At 38.9% G+C, this 22,957-nt stretch overlaps 1 protein-coding gene across 5 annotated transcripts in view; it reads right to left on the bottom strand.

Annotated features, from left to right (window-relative positions):
• yki (Transcriptional coactivator yki) overlaps window positions 1-22,957 on the bottom strand; it is a 204,147-nt gene that overhangs the window by 9,464 nt on the left and 171,726 nt on the right. For 3 of the 5 annotated variants that reach the window (XM_071673501.1, XM_071673502.1, XM_071673503.1), the window contains 3 exons: window positions 19,914-20,176; window positions 14,473-14,887; window positions 3,167-3,255 (listed from right to left, as the gene is read on the bottom strand). In XM_071673501.1, the coding sequence (XP_071529602.1) occupies window positions 3,167-3,255; window positions 14,473-14,887; window positions 19,914-20,176 (767 nt within the window). The remainder of the gene's footprint in view (window positions 1-3,166; window positions 3,256-14,472; window positions 14,888-19,913; window positions 20,177-22,957) is intronic. The other 2 variants (XM_071673504.1, XM_071673505.1) reach the window with 1 other exon arrangement.

The raw sequence follows: 22,957 nt of genomic DNA, 5'->3' as shown, positions 1-22,957 counted from the left end.
AGTTTTCTCCACTCAAACTCGCACCCCATGTAACCTGTCCCTCAACTCTGCTAAACCTAATATCTTTTGCTTTTACTCATATTTACTCTCATCTTCCTCCTTTTGCACACTCTTCCAAGCTCAATCTCTAACTTCTGCAGTTTCTTTCTCAAATCTGCCATGAGTGCTGTGTCATCAACAAACACTGACTCTTTCCAAGCCCTCTCATCCCCCTACAGACTGCATACTTGCCCCTCTCTCCAAGACTTGCCTTATCTTCCCCACCACCACCCTCTCCAATATAATGCTCTGTGCATATCGCTATTGTCTTGATGATAACTCTCCTATACACCTTATTCTCAAAAGGCTTATACCTCTATAAGTAGACCATTCTATTTTAAACATCCTCTCAAACCTTCCTAAGTACTCTCAAAAGACTTTTACCTACATCACTCAAACATTCACCTCATCAGGTATTTTCAAGACATACTTCTGTAATTCAACCATTCACTTTTGTTCCCCTTACCCTTATATAAGGGCACTATACAGACATTCTGCCAATCCTCCAGCATCTCACCTTTGCCCATACATATGCTTAATAGCCTGATTAACCAATTAATAAAAGTCCTCAAAAACTCAAACTTCAATCCCATCCATCCCTGTGACAGGATTTTCACAGCATGCCACTTTGTCTCAACACACCACACCATATTGACAATTTTTTTCCATGTTACCTAAGGCAGCACAAGCAACTGAAGTCCTAATCAAGGCCATCTCACTAAATATATATATAAACACATACCCTAACCAAATCAAGGTACACTATTGTATTGAACCCCCCCCTCTTTGTCACACACAACTCATACAGCTCATTCTTCACAGCTCTAGATTTCTTACTTTAAGCAAAATGATATAAGTAATAGACATAAGTCATAGATGGAGCATTTAAGTAGCAGAAGTAGGTAAGAAAATTAGGCAGGAGCTGTAAGTAGTAGTCAGTCGGAACATTACGAAGAAGCCCCTGCAAACACTGCGCAACACTTGCCTTCTGCCTGTGGCCTGTTAAGGTTGAGGCACTAAGGGCTCAAAAGTAGCACTGGAGTTCACTAGTTATGAAGACTTATTGTTGTGGTCACCCCTATGAGGGAGTTCCAGGAGGGAACAGACGTCAAAGATATAGATAGAACCCCTAGGGGTGGATGAACATGTGCCACAACTGGAATTTGATCTTATACATTCAACCCTGGGCAGCCCATGAATGTGTCACAGTCAGGAATGCTAACTGCTACACCACAGAGGTCTGTGATTATCACTGATATTATTACTTTTGTCATTATTCTAATTAATTTTTCTTTTCATACTTGTTCACCAAATTCATATTAGCAGAGGTAGCACAAAGGACAAGAGAAAGAAATGGCCCCAACTTTTCTCTGCAATTTCCCCTGACCACTTCATATGCCCAGGTTCAGTCTATTAGCAGCAAATTATCCCCTTAATACCACATTGCTCCAATTCAATCTATTTCATCTCATGCTCAACTCAACACCTCCTGCACATTCAGGCCTTCTGACACATATTCTCACTCAATCTCTTCATATGTCCAAACCATTTCAGAAAACCCTCTTCAGCTCTCTCGTACTAACGCTATCATTCTAGCTAAATCTAGTTGTTAGTAGGTGCCATAATCTTATTACCACACCTCTCTTAACCTAACATTCCCTATTTTAGCAACCCTCTTCACACCACATAATGTCTTCAAACATTTAATTTCATACACATTCACCCTCTTCCATACTTTCTTATCCAGAGCCCAAGCCTTGCATCGATACAACACCATCAGGACTACTATACCATCAACATGCCCATTTTTTTTTACCTTTGCACACACTCATCAAAGCCCCAGGGACTTAAGTATCCTAACCCAGCTTCCATGGTTCCATTTGCTGTCATGTCCCCTCCCAGGTACTTGAAATGTCCCACTTTCTCCACTCAAACTCTCCCCAACACATTTACTATCAACTTTCTCCTTCTACACACTCCTAAATTCAGACAACATCTTCTGCCAGTCCAGTGCTGTATTATTAGCAAATAACAACATTCTTATCTGCTCCCAGCCTCCAAGACCCTTATACCTGCCTCCCTTCACCATCCCATCCATAAATAAATTAAACTGCCATAATGTCGTCATACACCCATGCTGCAGACCCACCTTCACCTGGAATCACCCACCCTCCTCTCTTCCTACTGATACACAAGCCTTACTCTCTAGATAAAAACTTCACTACTTCTAGCAGCTTTCCCTCCACACCATATGTTTGTATCACCTTCCACTGAGTATTAATTTTATTACACATGACAGCTAGAGATATGTAAACAAATGGGGGCCACTGTTTTTCTGTTCCTGATGCTACCTCTCAAAATGCACCAATTAAAGTTATTATGTTATTATTACTATTCTTTATTATTATTACTATTATTATTGTTACTATTCTTTATTGTTATTATTATTATTATCTTTTCTTCTTTCATACTATTCGCCATTTCCCTCGTCAGCGAGGTAGCGTTAAGAACAGAGGACTGGGCCTTTGAGGGAATATCCTCACCTGGCCCCCTTCTCTGTTCCTTCTTTTAGAAAATTGAAAAAAAACGAGAGGGGAGGATTTCCAGCCCCCCGCTCCCTCCCCTTTTAGTCGTCTTCTACGACACGCATGGATTACGTGGGAAGTATTCTTTCTCCCCTATCCCCAGGGATAATTATTATTAATCATTATTATTATTACGCCCTAGGATCCCTTTTGCAAGACTCCTGTAGCTTTGAGGATGCATCCCATAAAGAAGCAGGGTTTCCTTGATAATGCTATACTTTTTTCCATCTCTTGCTGATACAGCCTCATCAAAGGTGACTTCTTACTTGCTGTTATCACTTGCAAGCAAAGCCTGTTAACAACAGCAATTATTTCACTCCCCAAATACCTTTAGTACTGATTCCATAATAATAAGATTCTAAAGTCTTCAATTACAAAACAAGTTTGAACAGCACAGACACACAGTGACAAGCATAGAGTCAACCCTGAAAAAATGTAGCTAAAAGTGTCTTCTTATTCATCTTCCCTATGCTACAGACTGAACATGGAGTTCAAAGTGGAAAAAAATATTTCAGTGGAAGTACTGCCAATAAAAATATTACCTGTATTGTTGGGACAAGGTCTTCTGAATCCATCGATTCAAGCTCAGGTGCCTCGAGGATGTTGTTAGCAGGAGAAGTTTTCATCTCGGCTGCAAGAATAAAGATAAACTGTAAAAAATAAATAAAATTTGTTAAATAAATCAATAGAAATATGAAAACACTTCTTAATGACATCCTTATCTGCCAAGTTTCTATCTTTCACTGGCTAATATCTACAAATTCTGGCATCAGCATATGGATTATTAACTGTTATTTCACTGTACTTCTTTGCAGCTTCATCTAGCCCACACAAATTACAGGAATACCACTTAAATTTGGTAAGCAACTGACATTAAAATAAAATAGCACCTTTTAATTTATATCACAAGCCTATAATCATGTAACTGTTATGAGTTAAAATTTATTCAGCACACATTTTACAATCCTTTTAGAGTAAACCTATATAATAATATTAAAAAGTGCTTAATATGCTCAAATTATATGATACATATTGTATCAGTAACTTCTAAAAGCACCTGCTAAATGACTTCCCTTATAAATGTCTTTTCTGTTATGGGAAGGCTCATTCATGGAGTAAACAAAATGGGTAGATATGTCTGGGGCTTCAAGATAGGTGTCCGTAGAAAATAGCATGTTACCAGTAATTTTTTGCCATTTCTTATAATCTGCAGTTATATCTGTGCACAAATAGATGGCACACATCAAGCACTAATGTGACAAAACCAGAGTGTACCATCAATACCCTAGCCCCACAGACCACTCTATGGTTTAACTTTATTGGTTCATATGCTCCCGCTCAGCCCATCACCCTTAATATACTGCAGTGTTCAATTCTTTCATTCTAATGCAAACCTCAACCTCAAACTCTCCTGAATATTCAGACCCTAACACTCGAAAGCCTTCCTTACTCCAGCCTTCCAATTCCTCCTCCCCTTTACTACCTCAGTTTCGAACACATATCCTCTTTCTCAGTTTCTCCTCACTCATCCCTTCCATATGCTAAAACAATTCAGTACATTTGGTCAGCCTCTCTCACTATCAGTTCTTATATGATCAACCTGTCTCACACCATTTATCATCCTAAGGCATTTCATATACAACACATATACCATCTTTGTTTGCATTGACGACATGAGACTTTCCCATACAACAATGTTGGGACATATGTACTTTCAAATATGCCCTTTTCCCTTTAATACAGTGAATTTCTGATTTCTCTTTCCACACACTCCATAACCTATTCACTGCAGTCAAGTTGTATACATCATGCTGTAATCTATTTTCTGTTCACTGTGGCTGGTGTAAATACAATCAGAATTCTTGAACTGGTCACCTCCACCTCAAGGAATCCTACACACTGTATACCAGACACCGCAGCCTAATTTTTTTCCCATAAGCTGGTCTGCTTATATTAAAATACTGATGAGGCCTGTACAAGATCTGTCCCCTCATATCATGTGATAATTTGGGAAGCTGGAAACCTTACAAAATAAAGAGGTACTTGTGATGAAAACCCTCAATAATTGTATTTGTTAATGAAATTATAGAGATTATATTTGCTTATCCACAGAATGCTCTATATTTGCCTCTTTTTATCCACAGAAATGTAGCTTTAGTCATGCTATCACTGAAATGTGTGGCCTATATGTAATTGGATAAATAAATATTTTTAAATATGAATTACAATTAATGCTTGTCAAAAAAAATCCAAAAATATCCATCAGGTAGTGGAGCAGTATATCTTTATAATGGAGCTATAGCATGGCCATCTGTATTCATATTTACCAATGTGACCAAAATTAGAAGTCCAAAGTGGCATTACAAAGGAGCTTTAAACTTTACACAATTCACTTTTCTCAGTCTGCACTTCCCAAGAAACATATCATTTTTAGCATACAGATAATGAATCATATCCAGCACAGGCAACAACAGACAGAAACCAAATAAGACACCACTGTGTGTGGATATGAGAGAAGGGGGCAAGCAGGAGGGTGGTGTCTGGAAAGGAGAGGGCCATGCAAAGGGAGGAGGCTTAAGAAAAGGGAGGCGAGTGCAAGGAGGGGGAATCAGGGGAGGGGAAAGGAAGGCCAAATAGGGGAGAGGATGGCTATGTATGGGGTGGAGTTCTAAGAAGGGGGAAAGCTCTACAGGGGAAGAAGGTGGGCATTGGAGAAGTGCAGGGATGTGCAAAGTACGGGAATTGGGTAGGGTAAGACATGTTGGGGTTCAGGAATGGCAGTGCAGTTATTAGGGAAGTGGTGGGCCGTGCAGGTTATGGGGTTAAGGCAAGAGATGGAGGTTGGGGTTGGAAAGGCCATGCAAGGGTGGTGGGTGAAGTGCTGGATTAAGTATCTATAGGGCCCACAGCATTTTTAGAAGACAAAACTCTTGATTGCAAGAACATATGTTCTTCAGTTATTTTAATTTCCAAAATTTTATTGTGACCAGTACATTTTTCTTCTTCATATTAAAAACCAGCTTCTGAAACTGCAAGCTTTTCATGAAATCATATTGAATTCTTTTTTTATTTTTAACTACTGCACTGAAATTCATAACTTTTTTCTCAGCTACAGGGCCTCTACACGTGTGGGTCCTGTAGCATCTGCTAACTATGCTGACAGGCTAATCCAGCACTGGATGTGGGGAGGGGAGGCCTATGCATGGGATGTGGGTCATATAATGGATGAAGTGTTTGTGTGAACTACATCCAGCCACTAAAGCACCCATACAAAACTTCAAAGCTAGGTACAAGGCCAGCTGAAGAAGGAAGTAACTTAAAGGGACCATAGCACACATAAGAAATTTGTATGTACGAGTTTATCCTTTTGAGTTATTTTTTTGAATATCTGATAATCTTCCTCAAACAGCACTTCACACTTAATATATTAGATATCAAAACTGCCACAGCAAAAGGGTTAATACTGTTCAGTCCTACGCTCTCTTCCATCCTATGCTTTACCACATTTCACCCTAAGTAAGGTCCTAATCCCTCTTCCATCCTATGCTTTACCACATTTCACCCTAAGTAAGGTTTTCATTACCTCCTCTCTTTTCAGTTCCATTTGCCATGATTCTCTCACTCTGCATCCCAGCTTTTCCCAAACAAACAGTCAAAAGTCCTTGAAAATACTCTTGAATATCATTCTGTACATTTTTGTCAGCACCATTAGCTGCAACACAACAATCCTTGAGGCAGCCAACAACTAGGGAAGTATATTATGAGTACTACCTGCCTGGGTATCAGGAGGGTTAGTGAAGGCTACACAGAGAGCCAGCACCTTAGTGGTTGTCAAGTTGCACTCCTCTGACCCAGGTAGTTGTCTTTTCTTTCTGCCTCACCCACACATGGACTACTTGTATTCTGTTCACACACATACAATCTCTCCAAGTCATACATAACACTTGACTCACACAGCTCATTCTTTGTAACTCTACATTTTCCTGTAGTGAGCACTAAGTGCTAGCCATGCCTTTTAGCAAAATGGAAGCAGTAGATAGAAGCAGAAGGTAGGAACATTCAGCCTGAAGCATTAGGTAGAAGAAGTAGGTAGGAGCATTAGGTAAAAGAAGTCAGTAATAACATCAGGTAAGAGCATCTGTAAACACTGCGCAAGAGTTGACCACCACTAGTGGCCAATTAAGGGATAGGCACTAAAGGCTAAAAAGCAGCTCTGGAGTTTACTAGTCATAGAGACTCTATTGCCATGGCCATCCTCGAGGGAAATGCGGTCGGAACAGGCATCAGAGATAAGGTAATACAAAAAGAAATCCCTTTTCCTGCATGATGAAACCACACTACACCTGGCTAATGTAATTACCACATCAGCAAATGACAGTAACCTCATATGTTTATGTGTGACCTAGATTTATTGCTCAGGTCAGAAGCCAGCAGCTGAAGAGTTTCAACCTTTACAACATGAAGCCCACAAGAAAAGATTCTCCACTAATGAACAAACCTCGACAATCCCCTATACACTAACCGTACCACTCACAGAGTGGCACACTGGGCCGCACATAAATACTGCTCCAATAGCCACCTGTGGGAGTCAAGCAGTACAAAGGGTCTTGGACACCAGGGTATGCCTGCCTCTGGAAACATGCACCATGCTACTCAACTCGACACTCTCTGGCAACAGTTTTTGGTTTTGTTGCCAGCTGTATCTCTCACACCCTAATTTGGCTCCTGCAACTTCAGCAGGACTTACAAGGGACATTCCATCACCTGTCTTAAGAAGCAGCTTGAAATACGGGACCTAGAGCCATGCCCTCCTGCAGCACAAAAGGAAACCACCCACTAACTCAGGAATGCAGCAATATCTCCCTTCAGAAGCTCAAGCTCCAAAAGACCTGGCAGCCAAGGAATGCCTGTCACACTTCCTACACCTACAAAAGCACCTTGGGAACTCTGCTAACCTTATCTCATCTGACCTCTCCTTCTTACCATAATCCTGCACCATGTGTATCAGCTCACCAACTGTGTACTTAACCAGTAACTAACTGCATTTTTAATCGTTTCCATACCCCTCTCTCAGTCTTCACCATTACAAAAGAAGCATTAGACATTTACAAATACCTGCTTCACCACTTCATTTGCTCTACTCAATGTTGCCCTATTAGTCCTATTGTTCTCTGTACATTATTCACATCCTTCCAATGCATTTATTATATTATCTCAGAAATTCATATATACTCTTTCTCCCTATCACACATTTACCCTTTCTTTTTTGTTTTCTTTTTTCCCCATAACTTATGAATGACTTTCCACTACTTTCTCTTGTACTCCTCCACTCAAATCACTTGCTAACTCACCAAAAACATCAACCTTACACCTCCATTTACTGTTTCACTGACAATTTAGCTTTCTAATTGTACAATTCATTACCCTCCTTCAAAAATACATAATCAAACACATATCCCACTTTCTGCATCCCACTTGTTTGAACCTCACATGTATATACTGCTTTGCTAAATATCATCCTCTCCTCTTCCACTTGACCTGTTTCATTTACTCTCATTGCTATGCCCTTGGTCCATATTTATGTACACCAATTATAACCTCAACTGCTGTATTATCTACTCTTACATTCAGATCCATGTACACCAATTATAACCTCAACTGCTGTATTATCTACTCTTACATTCAGATCCCCTGGCACCAAGATTCAGTTCCTTGAACCAGAACTGTTAAAGCGCTCAATGTTCCTCCTGAAAAGCAGTCCTTTCCTCTTTTTTCCTACCACTACTAAGTATACAAGCAATAACAACAGACCACCTCTTACAGTAAGCTTCCATTCTAACCTAAATCAATCTCGAGCTTATTTCCAAACACTCTTTAACAGTCCCACAGCACTTTCATAAGAAATGCCAACCCTTCTTTCACTCCTGCCTACTTTATAACTCACGAATTTGCCCCCTAAACATTCCTGAACCATTCTTACCCCTTCCTCGTCAGATTCATTTCACTTACAGCCTGAAAAAGCAGGTTTTTTCATTGAACAAAGCACCTGTCTCTCCCATCTTTTCATCCTGGTAAGGGCCATGCACATTCATACACAACAATCTGAGTCTAAAATCAATGCCTAACTCTTTTCCCAGTTTCAGTTTTTGGAAAATGATAATACAAGAGAGGGTTTTCAATCCCAGAGAGTAGTTCTAAGAAAGACTCATCCACTCTTATGCACAAACGCACACACACAGTTTTTTTTTTTTCATATCATACTTCATCACTGTCTAGCGCGTTAGCGAGGTAGCGCCAGGAAACAGACAAAGAATGGCCCATCCACTCATACAAACATACATATACATAAAAGCCCATACACAAACATATACATACATATATATATATCAACATATACATACATATATATACACGTACATATTCATATTTGCTTGCCTTCATCTATTCCTGGGGATACCCCGACCCACAGGAAACAGCATTGCTACCCTCTGCTTCAGCAAGGTAGCAACAAGAAAACAGACACAAAAGGCCACATTCATTCACTCTCAGTCTCTAGCTAGCTTAAGAGGGCCAAAGAGGATACTCCCTCTAAGGCTCAGTCCTCTGTTCTTATCGCCACCTCGCTAACCCAGGAAATGGCAAATATATATGAAAAAAGTTTGTTGAGTATTCCTGGGAAATTATATGGGGGAGGATATTGATTGAGAAGGTGAAGGCATGTACTGAAAATCAGACTGGGGAAAAGCAGTGTGGTTTCAGAAGTGGTAGAGGACGTGTCGATCAGGTGTTTGCTTTGAAGAATGTATGTGAGAAATACCTAGAAAAACAGATGGATTTGTATGTATTATTTATGGATCTGGAGAAGGCATATGACGGTTGATAGAGATACTTTGTGGAAGGTCTTAAGAGTATACGGTGTGGGAGGTAAGTTTTTAGAAACAGTGAAAAGTTTTTACCAAGGATGTAAGGCATGTTTTCAAGTAGGAAGAGAGGAGAGTGATTGGTTCCCAGTGAATGTTGGTCTGTAGCATGGGTGTGTGATGTCCCCATGGTTGTTTAATTTGTTTATGGATGGGGTGGTTAGGGAGGTAAATGCAAGAGTTTTAGAGAGAGGGGAGAGTATGCAATACATTGGGGATGAGAAGGCCTGGGACATGAGTCAGTTGTTGTTCGCTGATGATACAGCTCTGGTGGCTGATTCAAGTGAGAAACTGCAGAAGTTGATGACTGAGTTTGGAAAAGTGTGTGAAAGGAGAAAGTTGAGTAAATGTGAATAAGAGCAAGGTTATCAGGTTTAGTAGGGTTGAGGGACACAAGTTAATTGGAATGTAAGTTGGAATGGAGAAAAATTGGAGGAAGTGAAGTGTTTTAGATATCTGGGAGTGGACTTAGTAGCAAATACACCCATGGAAGCGGAAGTGAGTCATAGGGTGGGGAAGGAGGCGAAGGTTCTGGGAGCAATGAAGAATGCGTAGAAAACATTATCTCGGAGAGCAAAAATGGGTATGTTTGAAGGAACAGTACTTCCAACTATGTTATATGGTTGCAAGACATGGGCTATAGATAGTGTTTTACAGAGGAGGGTGAATGTGTTAGAAATTAAATGTTTGAGGACAATATGTGGTGTGAGGTCGTTTGATCAAGTAAGTAATGAAAAGGTAAGAGAGATGTGTGGAAATAAAAAGTATGGTTGAGAGAGCAGAAGAGAGTGTGTTGAAATGGTTTGGAGATATGAAGAGAATGAGTAAGGAAAGATTGACAAAGAGGATATATGTGTCAGAGGTGGAGGGAACAAGGAGAAGTGGGAGACCAAAATGGAGGTGGAGGGATGGAAAGAAAAATATTTTGTGCAATCAGGGCCTGAACATACAGGACGGTGCAAGGCATGCAAAGAGTAGAGTGAATTGGAACAATGTGGTATACCTGGGTCAATGTGCTGTCAATGGACTGATCCAGGGCATGTGAAACATCTGGGGTAAACCATAGAAAGGTCTGTGAGGCCTGGATGTGGAAAAGGAGCTGTGGTTTCAGTTTATTACACATGACAGCTATTGACAGTGTGAACGAATGTGGCCTTTTTTTTTTTTTTTTTGTCTGTTTTCCTAATGCTTCCTTGCTGAAGCAGGGGGTAGTGATGCTGTTTCCTGTGGGGCGGGGTAGGGCCAGGAATGGGGTGCTCACACAAAGCCTTTACAGACGTTCCTTTAATATTTCAGTAACTCCACCTTTTCAAGCATAGATAATGATATATGCTTAAACTTATTAGCACTACCACCATCTTCAGCACCTTTTGGTCTCTTGGATGACATCCTGAAGGGCTAAAATCTTGCTGAATGTTAGAAATTAACAGGAATGTTAATTAGCTCAGTTGCAGTATAAACAGGTTTTAGTGCCTTAGCGCTGCCAACAGTGACGCTCTGGTGGCATATCCACAAACTAATACCTAATGGCAGCAGATTCGAAACATGCCAGATTAGAGAGTACAACTTGTACATATAGAAACACATATGTGTGTTCATACACAGTGAAAGCACACAGACTACTATATGCATGAGTATAAAGCAACATACATTCTCATTCAAGAACTTGTTATGAATAAGTACAAGGCCAAAATATTGGGAATCAATAGCAAACTGCCCGACACAGATGCTTTGCCTCATTTCCATAAATCTACTCGCTGACCTCAAGAACCATAGCAGTTAAGCCCAGTACTACTGGAATGTTATCTAATCACTGTAATATCATCATGTATGGGGAGAATTAAGAACTAGCAAATGATATCGTAAAACTTTTCAAACATATATATGTAATGTGACTATACTCTTATTATCTAACTATCTATAGCAAATACAATGAGGCAACACACATCTCTGCCTGCTTGTAATTATGCCATGAGGGAAAAGTCAGCTATGGCAAGGCTTTTCACTGTCTGTTGACAATAGGGAGAACAGACTCTTCAAGGAATTTCTCACTCCTAAGGAGTCCATCATTTCATAGCTACAGGAAGCAGCATAGTTGTGGGAACCGCTTTAAAGACTGGAGTCCTGGGATTATATGACTAAAAATCTACCTATTCAAATGGGGTAAATCAAATGCACACAGCGTCAAAGTTCAAACACACACTCATTTGATACCTAGTGAGCAGAAGTGACATCTGTGTTCCACATAAAAATAAGCATTTTCAGTTTTTCAAACTACACACAAAGTTGATTAGTCAAATGAGAACAACATCCCCAATCACACAGCACACATAATGACTCATCTGTTCCACATAATCAAAGATAATTCTCCTTGTCTCCTCATCTGAAATACCTCTACTCCTATAATATATACACTCTGCATTTATCTATCTTTAAGACTGCATGAGAAGTATACAATGACATAAGAATTTACTAAACAGTAATTTATACTGATGTTAATACAAAGGGTAATATGATTATTCATTTGATGAAGGTGCAATAAAGCATTTCTGACAAAAATGTCCAGTGCTGATACCAGTTTAGAGTTACTTTTTATAAGCATACTGCAGCCCCAACCTAAAGCCCAATGTCCTATGGATTATTAGAATAACTAGCCATTACTGGTGGTGAGTTTACATACAATAAAAATTAATGGGTTTCTCTGACCCTTGGATAGCCACATGTTTTGGAAATGAGAGCTCTTTATAAAATACATTAATCAGACACCAATAATCACCCATTTGTAATTCTTATTCCCATATCATGTTGCCTTTCCTGCCTTCACTGCAGGGTAATACAAGCCAACTCCACCCGAACACTTAAGCAAAGTACCATTAACATACCAAACATGTACAAGATGCAATTGCTAACATCAAATTTTCTTATATTTTGAATATTCAAACTATTCATTGGTTTGGTCATCATGTAAGTGAAGCAAAAATCATTTGTTTGCACTATGAAAATGTGAACTGAATGAATACTACTTTAAAAGAGCGAAGTAGAAGTATTGCAACAAGAAGAGACCAAGGTAAAAATAGAAGAATTTACAGACATGGAATAACAGCAGTTCTGAAGGACAGTGTCCAGCTAGAAAAAATTTAGCAGAGGTTTATGAAAAAGGCAACAGGGAACTATTAATGGAGGAAACATGGGGAACTTATCCCTTTACACTGCTTCCATGAGTAACCAAAGCCAAATGATCTGTTGTCCCATACATCAAGTGAATTTAATGTGAAATTATTATTAATCTTATCAAACTTAATTTTGATATTATCTAGAATTACCTTATATAATACAGAACAAAGTATCTTATTCAGCATCTCCAAGACTTATTTGAAGCCACTCTACATACGGTTTATAACTTTACTACTTAAAACACAACTCATGCCTAAGTAATAAGTAGCTAATGATCTTCATCTTCATTACACACAGCAATAGATTCTAAAATATTATGATTAAGCCAGCTATATCCTTCAATGGTTTGAAAAAAATCTAAAATTCAAAAATATCAGAACCATCTGCATTCATTATACATGTTGATAAAGCAGATCTAAGATAGTTTTGTTCTAATACTTAGTGAAGCACCAGAAAGCCCATGAAACCATTCCAATATAAAGTAAGAAAAATGCTACAAATGTTGTTTAACTAACAGAAATGAATTCTCTCTCCTTCAGATTACTTTCATATTGACTACAGGATCTATGGCTAAGGCAAATTACTAATAGCAACTAAATTCTATAATACACTAACTACAAAGAGTCACTGGATACCAGATCATTACAGTTAAAATTTTACTACAATATCATTTTGAGTACTGGTAATCATTACAATATACGTTTTAGCAGACTTGTATTTGTGCAAAATCTAAGAAACACTAAACAGAAAGACCATCAGTTATAAATATAAAGTAGCACTGAATTTTGCTTACACTACATGTTAAACTATTGTAAATCTACAGCACCGAGATGTTGTATCAAGAATATCCCAAAACCATTTACTGTAAGTAAATTTGGATCATTAAGTTGCTGCAGACTATGGTCATATGCTATATCAACCAATATCTCAATTTTTATGTGGCTACAGCCTCTGGAACCTCTTACAAAGATTTGTCACTGTAGTCTAGAACATCTGATAACAGAGTTGACACTAAATCCAATATACAAAAATAAAATATAACAGAAAGCTTAACAAGTATTCATTTTTTCTTAGTACTATGGAGCATAATCCTGATAGTACTGAACTATCCATAATTTGACTTTTCTTTGTGGTTCCTTTTTTAATAGCCACAAATAATGAGGTACTGGTATTGTTAGATTAATGTTCCAACCCAATAACATAATACTTGGTCAAGAAAAATATGACGGAAACTACTCTCGTTTACATAAATTTCTATTGAGGGAATCATGCTACAGCATATCAACAGTCCACTTAAACAACAGGAAGTGTTTTTAAGTAAAATTTAAGAGGGACTGATGCAGTTACTCATTTAGTTATGTGTCAGGTGTGGAAAATACTAGAAACTTTTAAAATTTATTGAAATCTTTAAGACACCCAACTCTTCCACATCATAATCATAATCTGCAAGCAAGTCAGAAAACTAAATGCAAAAACAGAGAAACATTCTTTGGGAGCTCTGAAAGATACTTCTCACTGAAAATTACTGATAACTTTTTGGAATTACTAGCTTTCAACATACCATGATGCCAATGCCACTTTGAATAAAAAAAATTTATCAGATATTTCTTAATCTTCAACACTAAACATTCCTCCAAATCCCACAGAAAGAAGCTAATTCACTTGGCATTCAAAGATAAGGACTGGAAAAGTTTGCTTGAGTTAAGGCAGCAATTCTACATCGGAGGAGGGTGAACCAAACTCTGCCAACCAACCATCAGATGGCGTGATCTCAACATCCTCCATAGATGCCAGGAAATCCTCCGGAGTGTGAGGAAGAGAGTAGTTGGTCCCCAGGCCAAGTCCACTATCTGCAGACTCCTGCCTTGAGTGGAAGTCTGTGGTAGCGATGAAAGGATCGGCAGCAGAAGTCACAGATGTGGTCACAGGGGTCACAGTCTGCGGGGCCGAGGGTAAAGTCAGGCCAGCAGAGGTCAGCACCAGCTCACTACCTTGCTGCTGTTGTTGTGGGGTTTGCTGTGTGGACTGCTGGGCTACTGTTTGTGCTGTCTGCTGCTGCTGCTGCTGCTGTTGCTGTTGTGGCTGCTGCTGCTGTGGTTGCTGCTGTTGTGACTGTTGTACCTGCTGTGGTCCCGCTTCTTCCCGAAGACTCATACGCAATGACTGTTCCTGGTGAAAAAAGTTCCTTTACTAATATTAAAGATAAAAAAGTAGCTCAATTTGCTTGCAAAGGTTACTAAATTCCTTAAACTTTTGATGAGCCTATTACTTTACACCGGCAGAGTTCTGCTACAACATAACCACGGTCTAGAACCTGCAACCCCAAAGCCAACTTTATGAGAAAGCACTATTTAGTGAGACATATTTCTTTGCACGGTATAATACTAAATGTCCATATGTTGTCAATATGTTAATGATATGCCCCACCAAACTGTATTCTAGTAAATCAATGTCTTTGTTGATCAACTAGGTCTTAAAAGGCAATTACAGTAGCCAAATTTCTCCTCATTATTTAACAGACTCACAGCAAACTTTGATATTTTCATTCAGATATATAACTATTGGATACAGTCAAAACATAACTTCATAATACATTCAGTTACAAATGGCCTAGGAATTCTAGGAATTCTGAGGACTCACACAATATCAGAAAAATGAGTTTTGCAAACAGGTATACAATTTCATGGAATCACATGTAAGGAGATTACAGATGCATGTGTGTGTGTGGAGAGGGGACATATATATATATATATATATATATATATATATATATATATATATATATATATATATATATATATATATTCTTCTTTCTTTCTTTTAAACTATTTGCCATTTCCCGCGTTAGCGAGGTAGCGTTAAGAACAGAGGACTGGGCCTTTTTTGGAATATCCTCACCTGGCCCCCTCTGTTCCTTCTTTTGGTAAAAAAAAAAAAAAAATGAGAGGGGAGGATTTCCAGCCCCCCGCTCCCTCCCCTTTTAGTCGCCTTCTACGACACGCAGGGAATACGTGGGAAGTATTCTTAATCCCCTATCCCCAGGGATATATATATTTCTCTTTCATACATATTCGCCATTTCCCGTGTTAGTGGGGTAGCGTTAAGAACAGAGGACTGAGCCCCCTTCTCTGTTCCTTCTTTAGGAAAAAAACAAAAGTAAAAATGGAAGGGGAGGATTTCCAGCCCCTGCTACCTCCCCTTTTAGTTGCCTTCTACAAGATGCAGGGATACATGGGAGGTATTCTTTCTCCCCATACCCAGGGACAGCGATGCTGTTTTCCTGTGGGGCAGGGTAGTGACAGGATGAAGGCAAGTATGAATATGTACATGTGTATGTACATGTATGTATATGTATGTACAGCACACAGAGAATACGTGGGAAGTATTCTTTCTCCCCTATCCCATATATATATATATATATATATATATATATATATATAAGTTTGTTGAGTATTCCTGGTAAATTATATGGGAGGGTATTGATTGAGACGGAGAAGGCATGTACAGAGCATCAGATTGGGGAAGAGCAGTGTGGTTTCAGAAGTGGTAGAGGATGTGTGGATCAGGTGTTTGCTTTGAAGAATGTATGTGAGAAATACTTAGAAAAGCAAATGGATTTGTATGTAGCATTTATGGATCTGGAGAAGGCATATGATAGAGTTGATAGAGATGCTCTGTGGAAGATATTAAGAATATATGGTCTGGGAGGCAAGTTGTTAGAAGCAGTGAAAAGTTTTTATCGAGGATGTATGGCATGTGTACGTGTAGGAAGAGAGGAAAGTGATTGGTTCTCAGTGAATGTAGGTTTGCGGCAGGGGTGTGTGATGTCTCCATGGTTGTTTAATTTGTTTATGGATGGGGTTGTTAGGGAGGTAAATGCAAGAGTTTTGGAAAAAGGGGCAAGTATGAAGTCTGTTGGGGATGAGAGAGCTTGGGAAGTGAGTCAGTTGTTGTTCACTGATGATACAGCGCTGGTGGCTGATTCATGTGAGAAACTGCAGAAGCTGGTGACTGAGTTTGGTAAAGTGTGTGAAAGAAGAAAGTTAAGAGTAAATGTGAATAAGAGCAAGGTTATTAGGTACAGTAGGGTTGAGGGTCAAGTCAATTGGGAGGTAAGTTTGAATGGAGAAAAACTGGAGGAAGTAAAGTGTTTTAGATACCTGGGAGTGGATCTGGCAGCGGATGGAACCATGGAAGTGGAAGTGGATCAGAGGGTGGGGGAGGGGGCGAAAATTCTGGGAGCCTTGAAGAATGTGTGGAAGTCGAGAATATTATCTCGGAAAGCAAAAATGGGTATGTTTGAAGGAATAGTGGTTCCAACAATGTTGTATGGTTGCGAGGCGTGGGCTATGGATAGAGTTGTGCGCAGGAGGATGGATGTGTTGGAAATGAGATGTTTGAGGACAATGTGTGGTGTGAGGTGGTTTGATCGAGTAAGTAACTTAAGGGTAAGAGAGATGTGTGGAAATAAAAAGAGCGTGGTTGAGAGAGCAGAAGAGGGTGTTTTGAAATGGTTTGGGCACATGGAGAGAATGAGTGAGGAAAGATTGACCAAGAGGATATATGTGTCGGAGGTGGAGGGAACGAGGAGAAGTGGGAGACCAAATTGGAGGTGGAAAGATGGAGTGAAAAAGATTTTGTGTGATCGGGGCCTGAACATGCAGGAGGGTGAAAGGAGGGCAAGGAATAGAGTGAATTGGATCGATGTGGTATACCGGGGTTGACGTGCTGTCAGTGGATTGCATCAGGGCATGTGAAGCGTCTGGGGTAAACCATGGAAAGCTGTGTAGGTATGTATATTTGCGTGTGTGGACGTATGTATATACATGTGTATGGGGGTGGGTTGGGCTATTTCTTTCGTCTGTTTCCTTGCGCTACCTCGCAAACGCGGGAGACAGCGGCAAAAAAAAAAAAAAAAAAAAATATATGCTACAGTTTAAGGGATACTTAGGGTCAAATAGTGTGGTGGAAGTCCCTTCTCAGATCTCAATTAATGTCCACTGTCAAAGGCAGCTCCTAAGTAAAATGAATATAAATCCAGTAAAGACAACAACCTAAATAACTTAGCCAATCATGGATTGAAACAGGATTAATTGCAATACATTAAATACTTTCATTACGGAAACAAGAAAATCTTATTTTTTCAAACCAGAACATCTAGGGCTTTAAACCACATATTCTGCCTCATCATGGAAAAAGAACAAAATGACTGGAGTTAACATGAAGTACATGAATGGAGAATGCCTTTTAACAAAGATAATTTTTTTTTTCCAGAGTATTATTGGAGAAACTGACCTAATTATAAAAAGGCGGGAGAATATACTTCTCATCACAGTGCTGCAACACTGCACAGTCATACCAAGGAAACACTAAATAGATAAAGGTACATCTAGTAGCTGCGTAAAAAAGTCTAAATGATCCAACATAATTTCATAAAATTTAACTATTAGAGATGCTATATTTCATTAATAGTATCCCAACTATCAATTTAAAATGAGATGATACACAGCACTCACCATATCATGGAAATTAGGTTATTATGGTTAAGCCAAAAGAATAAACATTTTCAAATGACATTACACAGACAATCATCTAATATGTCCAAATTTGCTCATGAAACATGAAGGATAGTCAAGTCATTAGGTGGCCAGCTGTCATAAGCTTGATTTTTCAGGTGTAACTGTAGCTCATACCTACTTTGGAATGTGTGAATCAGTTCAACTATATGTTAATTGGTAGATAGAATGCAAGATTGGAATCAACGCACTTTGTATTTAATGCATCCCATATTCTTATGTACCAGCATGAGTTTTAACCACACCAGATAACAACTACCTATATAGCAACCATGATTGCAGTAGCTCATTAAATCGTGCTAAAGATGTGACTCCGTAATTTGAATGTGAGATAATGGAAATTCTACTGAACAGTACAGTTGCATTATCATTACAGACTTCTTTCATGATACTCATAGAAACAATGCAACACATAATAATCCCAAAATAACATTAACACAGCTGAAAACCAGATCAATACACAAAATATGTTTGTCATAAGCTCTGAGCACAAGCTATAGGCCAAAAATGACACCAGTTAGAGAACAAAGAAAAGAATGGTTGATTAATGGAAGACTTAAGGAAAACATAGGCATCAATGAAAACAAATTTGATCAAAGAAAAAAACGAGTGAAAATGGGTATAGAAGTTTAATAAAAACAAACTGGTTGAAAGTGTAAAGGAGAAAACAAGAGACGAGTTGAAATGGGATAACTGTATTCTGTGATGAGATATAAGGACAAAGAAAGCAATAGAGCCAAAAGAGCCTCACATTAACTGTATCCACTCCCCACCTCCCACTAACCTACCTCTTACCCAAGCTGGCTGTCTGCCATGTAAACACTCAAAAACCATTCCACCTCCTTCCTGCCTAAACTGTATCCCACTATCAATCAGAAGCTTCCGGTGAATTCCTTATTGATGCTGTCGCTACTCATGACTAAATTGTCTCAGTTCTAGTACTGATTATTTACATGTTGCTACATTTTTCACAAATTGAACCTTGTCTTAAATTTCCCAAAAATAATACAGCCTCTAAATAGCACCTGAAGTTGACTTTAATCATGAGGTACCACTGATATGAATCCCTTAATCAATCTTTTTAGCGAGTGCTGCACCACTGTAAAACATTTACCCCTCATGGGAGAAATCATCGTAATAACATACTAGTCTCTCTTCATTTACTACGGACAGATAATATTTCCTTATTTTTTACAATCTCGTCCATTCATGTACAGGTCAGAAAGCATGTATGTATGTGAATGCATATCCTTTACCTATCTCAATCCAAAATCCATTTACAATAATACTGCAATAAACAAGGTCTTTCCCTATGTTGATAATAAATTACGCCCTTTCACAAGATATGTCCAATTATTTCCTCACGAAAAAAAAAATAGAAATAGCCGTGCTTTGCATCAAAACTTACAATCAAAGGGAGAGAAAATGATTCCTAATCTTATTCCCACACTGACCTGCCATTGCATTCTATGCCCCAAGTTTGACAAGTCCAGTTACTTTAAATGTCACTCAGGTATTTTTATGACATTATTCTGGGTAATTTTTGTTGCCTGAACCTCGTCTCTCTCAAGGTACCTAGATGCCTGAATTAGAAGAACCCTTTTGAATGCAAATCTTACCGTTTTAATAATCTCCTGCTGCCTGAGCCTTAGTCTTTCGTGTTCCACTTGGAGGCGTTGTAGCCGCAAGGACTGTTGCCTAGCCTGGAGGGCTGCCGTTGAAGGGCTGACAGTGGGTGCAAGAGGTGGCAGCTGATGGCTCACTTGTGATGGTGGTGGTTGCTGCTGTGCTGGCTGTTGTCCACCTGGCTGCTGTGATACTGCTTGAGAGTGCTGTGGAGGCTGCACTCCATTTAAAACATTTGTTGTTTGGAGACGTTTGGCTGTGAAGAAATACTTGCTAAGTTGAACTATTTCACTTATGTTTATTTTACACTTCACAGAGAATACCTTCACAAATCATCCAACTGTTGAAACGAATAAACATGTTCTGAGTAGAAATTACCCAATACCACAAATAAGTCATACTTAGTAAAGGATTTTCCACATATTATATAGAGAGTTAAATGACTGGAGGCAACATTACAAAAAATTCAACAGCACTACAGATATAATAATGTACAGGAAAACAAGTGGTGGTTCTCTATACGTAAGATGACAGGCTCAATATGGGACTCTAGCTATATGTAAATATACAATAAAATATGTACTGCTGAATGCTTAATGTTTATAAATCAAACCATCATTCTTAGGTATGTATATACAAAATAATTAACTATGCTAACAGTTTTAACACTTACGTACATTTCAAAATGTAACAGTAATGATACCAACGAAATATCCCGGACAAAATATCATACAATCATTTCATAATTTCTATTGTATTAGTGTACATTTCCAAACTTTCCTCTAGGCCTTCTTAAATATCTTAATGAGAGGTGGTACAAATACTCATTGAAACTATATCCTGAAAACGAGTTTTCGATTTATATTCAGACCCAGCGGTAAATACTTAAAACTTAGGTTAAACCTCAAACATAAGTCTCTAAATACTTTTAACAATATAACAATTCGAAAAACGTAACTACTAATACTAATACAAATGTTCTTATCATTCTACATATTTTATCCTATATGTCATTCAACTGTTACCCATTCAACAATTGTACAAGCATCCACTTTTAGAATTCGTTTAATATATATTTTGAAAATATCTGAATGAATAACGAAATAAAGCTTCTGTAATGAACTACTATCAGAAATACACTTTTCTTTAAAATGAGATTTCTACAGATCTTGATACATGAGTAGCAACTAGACATAAGAACGCATCTTTATGATACTGTATTTTCCATCGTATTCGTTGTTACCGTGGCTACTAACGCTAAGAAATCACCGTGAAAGAGACTAATATCCTGCGTACTAGAATGGGACAAGAACAGCAGCTACGATGTGAGATAAGGCGTGATAAGCACTGATAAGATACCGATTACATGAACTGCTCGAGACCTTGAGCCCAGTCAAAGCAGCTACTGTCCAGCCGTGGCCAGAACAACCGCACTCTTACTTGGAGTACTGGGCCATTGATACTCTTTCAAACCATTTAATATTGGTATATATCATGGTTTTCTGCCCTATTATCATATCTCCAACATCCAGTAGCACATATAATTGTTTCGATATGCCTATATATACAATACTCACTGCGGGAAAATAAAAATCCAGCATTCAAACTTGGTTCTTCAACTGCCTTAACATACTTCCAGATTCTTGTTATTAGTGATTTAGTTTTTGTTACAGTTTGCTTAAATTTCAATATTATTTTGGCGTCTCTTTTCCTCTCAGAGTTTACTTATAAAAAGTGAAGCACTTAACACTAACGATAAGTATCAACAAAGTCATCGTTATCAATGGTTAGAGACAGTACCTACCTACATGTCCCAGTGTGTGTGTGTGTGTGTCCCACACAGATGGACAGAGTGGGTACCTACTCCGTGCCCTATGGAAAGAGTGTGTGTATCTAAACTGTGCCCCCCAAAGAGAGAGAGAGAGAGTGGGTACCAAGCCATGAAGGCCATATAAAATCAATCATAGGGGTATTCTTACTTTAGAAATAAATGTTTCAGCCAAGACACTAAACCTATCATTGTACCAAACAAAAATAAATTCCATGTAGGCACCTGTCATGAATAAACATACAGTGGGCTGTACATTTTTTTTTTTTTTGTTAACGTTACCACAGCCATATATCACTGAATTCTTTTAAAACGTTCGTATGATGGAGATTACGATTTTGATAACTGTATTCAATTCGGTCACGTTTTGCTTTGTCACTACCTGCCAACATATTTTGTGACGTACCTTCTTAGAGGTTAGTTAGCCTGTTACCTGACGTCAAGGGGGAACACTTAGGTCAGTAGTTTCCCCTTCTGAGGTTAACTGAACCAGGAAAGGTCGTTTGCTTGGCAAATAAGGACCGTGGCATACTTGATGACGTCACACTCGAGCGACTGCAGGGGTGGTGGCGACCCAGACACCCGCTTCTAAACCCCCTTGAGCACCGCAGTGCGACCCTTGGGTAGGACGGCGCGACCTTTGACGCGATCCTCAAGGGTCACTTCAAAGGTCTAGCCCACAGCACCACACAGCTTCGCTACCATCATTTGCATACGATACCAGAAAACGGACGATAATCTCGTAAATACAGAGACTACAGTCGGCCATGAGTTCAGTGTTCCCCTGAGAACAATACACGGAGGTAAGTATATGTCATCCTCATATGTCCATGTACTGTAGACTGTTCGCTCTACATCTGCCTCCACCTACCCCTAGTCCTGCTGCACCCTTCCCTTCACCTATACAATCACCGAAACGCTATTGCCACGTTTATCTAGACAAATAAAGATGTTAAAACTATAGACTAAATCTACTTCGTAATAAGAATGAAGACATAATATACTGTGAAGTACATTGCGCACAAATATGATCAAGGAACGTAACTATATAAGGTGTAGGAGTAATCACGTTTAGTGACCTTAGCGTCAGAGGAGGAGAGAACAGAGCGACTGTTGTCGTATCGAAGATAGAAGTACGTCGGCTGGCTGGGTTTTGCGAACACTCAAGTCGAGAGCCACAACCAGTGATGACGATACTTCCCAACACAA

The sequence above is a fragment of the Panulirus ornatus genome, chromosome 19 (assembly GCF_036320965.1).
Source record: "Panulirus ornatus isolate Po-2019 chromosome 19, ASM3632096v1, whole genome shotgun sequence".
In the NCBI taxonomy this organism is placed as follows: domain Eukaryota; kingdom Metazoa; phylum Arthropoda; class Malacostraca; order Decapoda; family Palinuridae; genus Panulirus; species Panulirus ornatus.
Note: the sequence above shows the minus strand (reverse complement) of the source record. Positions and strands in the feature narration are given on the sequence as shown.